The 2,250-nt window shown below is 52.4% G+C and overlaps 1 protein-coding gene across 1 annotated transcript; it reads left to right on the plus strand.

The window, feature by feature from the left end:
- Positions 1–1,153: 1,153 nt before the first annotated feature.
- Positions 1,154–2,014, plus strand: LOC123041654 (ferredoxin-thioredoxin reductase, variable chain). Its single transcript, XM_044464239.1, has one exon. The coding sequence runs from the start codon at positions 1,299–1,301 to the stop codon at positions 1,758–1,760; it is 462 nt and encodes a 153-aa protein (XP_044320174.1). The 5' UTR covers positions 1,154–1,298; the 3' UTR covers positions 1,761–2,014.
- The last annotated feature ends 236 nt before the right edge of the window (positions 2,015–2,250 follow it).

The raw sequence follows: 2,250 nt of genomic DNA on the forward strand, positions 1-2,250 counted from the left end.
CATAGAATGGCCAGGAATCTTCATGTAAATACTGGGAATACGTATGTGAGAGGGTCAAGTGACTCAAGTTCAAAGGGCTACAGATTCTCTATCTTGACATGGGCAAGGTAGAGAGGTACAGTAACCCTGCCTTTCCTCCTCTTTCATCCATTGGATCGCGAACGGATCGACCAGATTTGATGGAGCAGTACCCGTGCTACATCAACGTGAACAATATTCAAATAGTGTCTGTCAAACAGTACCCATGAACAGTGCGCGTGCTACAGTGTTTCGCCCGATCTAGACCTCCCCCTGATCCAACGGCTGTGGGGCAAAGGCAGGGTACTGTAGCTGTCTACCTTGCCCATGGCAACGTAGAGAATCCGTGCCCAGTTCAAAGTGGCTGCCAACAGATGGATATGATATAAAAATCTACGTCGACAGCGGCATCTCCAGAAGTGCGACCCGCGGTTGTTGATGCTGGGATAGGCATGGCCTCTTCCTAGGGGCATTTGTGGTTGTCTACGAAGGCCTAGTCAAACCGGCAACACTTGAAGCTTAGGCATGTAGCGAGGCTCTATCCCTCGCCACGGATCCTCACGTCAACTCTATATGCATTGCGTCTGACTCATCTGAAGTGGTGGCGAACATTCAGACTTGTGCTCTGTGTAGATATGCCGCTATTCTTCGCGAAATAAATCACCGACGGGGATTGTTTTGAGCAACCAAGGTTATCCATGAAAAGCGGGAGCACAATGTAGAAAGTCGTTCTTTGGCTAAGGCTGCTACTTCACTTTCTTTCGGGCGTCATGTGTGGCTTTCTGTCTTGCCCGATATCATGTGTATACCTATGAACATCGCTTAATAAAGGTCTACAGTTTTTCTCAGAAAAAAGGTACGTGTTACATTATTATGCCTGAAAAAAATCCTGCTGCCGTATGTGATGTTACGGTACGCGAAACATAAAAAACAGAACATCGCGCGTAGTTTTTCTTTTTTACGGTACCACGCGCTGCTTGCTGTCCGCCAATGGGCCGGCCCAGTTGGGTCGCCCTATGTGCGTCCCGCTGAGCGGCACATAGGGACTCCCGCCTGGTCCTGAGCTGTGTGATGATCAGATGGCCCTTGGAATGCGTAGGGGTCACTAGCGCATCGCTTTTCCTTTTTCTTTTGACAAACCAACCACACCTCGCGAGAATTTCCACGCCTCTTCCCAATCACCATCACTTCCACCTTCGGCGCCGCGTATCTCACCTTCACGTGCACACCGCCTGCTCGACGCAATTCCCCACACGCCCGCCAACTCACCAACCTCCCCGATGGCAACCGCCACCGCCACCGCCGCGGCCGCCCCTTCCACCTCCTCGTCGCTCCTCCTCCGCCGACCCCTCCCTCCAAATTCCACGGCCGCGCGCTGCCTCGCGCCACCACGGTGCCGCGCGCGCCTCCGCACCGCGCGCCAGGTCGCCGTCAGCAGCGTGTCCCCATCCCCGTCCCCCGACGTGGCGGACGAGGAGGCCGCGGCCGCGCCCAAGCTCGGCAAGCGCGTGCGCGTCACGGCGCCGGTCCGCGTCTACCACGTCCCCAAGGCGCCGGACCTGGACCTCCGCGGCAAGGAAGGTGTGGTCAAGCAGTATGTCGGTGTCTGGAAGGGCAAGCGCATCACGGCCAATCGCCCTTTCCGGGTGGAGTTCGAGCTCAAGCTGGACGGACAGGACAAGCCGGTCAGGTTCCTCGCTCACCTCCGGGAGGACGAGTTCGAGTTCGTCAGAGACGAATAGGATCCCTCTGCTTGTCTGTAAAATAATGCGCTCTTGGGGGGCGGATGCAGCATATGTACATTAGAGAGGAGATTGGAGAGGGGGCGAGGAGATGTCAAGTAAGTTGATGTTTGTTTACTTGTCATGTCTCATGTGCTCTTCCTCACTCCCCTGCTCAGTGCTCAACATCACAATTTTCAGATGTGAGAGTTGTTCGAGATGATGACGATTATGAACCAAAGCAATTATACTGCTGAATCTGTTGTTGTGTTCAATAGGTTTCTCTGTTTACTGTTGGATGCTACGCTGAATATGCTAGTTCTACTAAAACTGCCCCCTCAACCCTTTACATTGGGATTCAAGAGCCTTCACTATGTTGATATCTTCTGATGAAGTTTAGTGTGTCTAAAGTTTATCTGATTCACTATGTTAATCCATGGGCAGGCAGAACTTTATCTGATTTGACTGGAAAATATGTCAAAATTTTCTGCATGCTGAACAAAATTAATTG

The sequence above is a fragment of the Triticum aestivum genome, chromosome 2B (genome assembly GCF_018294505.1).
Source record: "Triticum aestivum cultivar Chinese Spring chromosome 2B, IWGSC CS RefSeq v2.1, whole genome shotgun sequence".
Classification (NCBI taxonomy): domain Eukaryota; kingdom Viridiplantae; phylum Streptophyta; class Magnoliopsida; order Poales; family Poaceae; genus Triticum; species Triticum aestivum.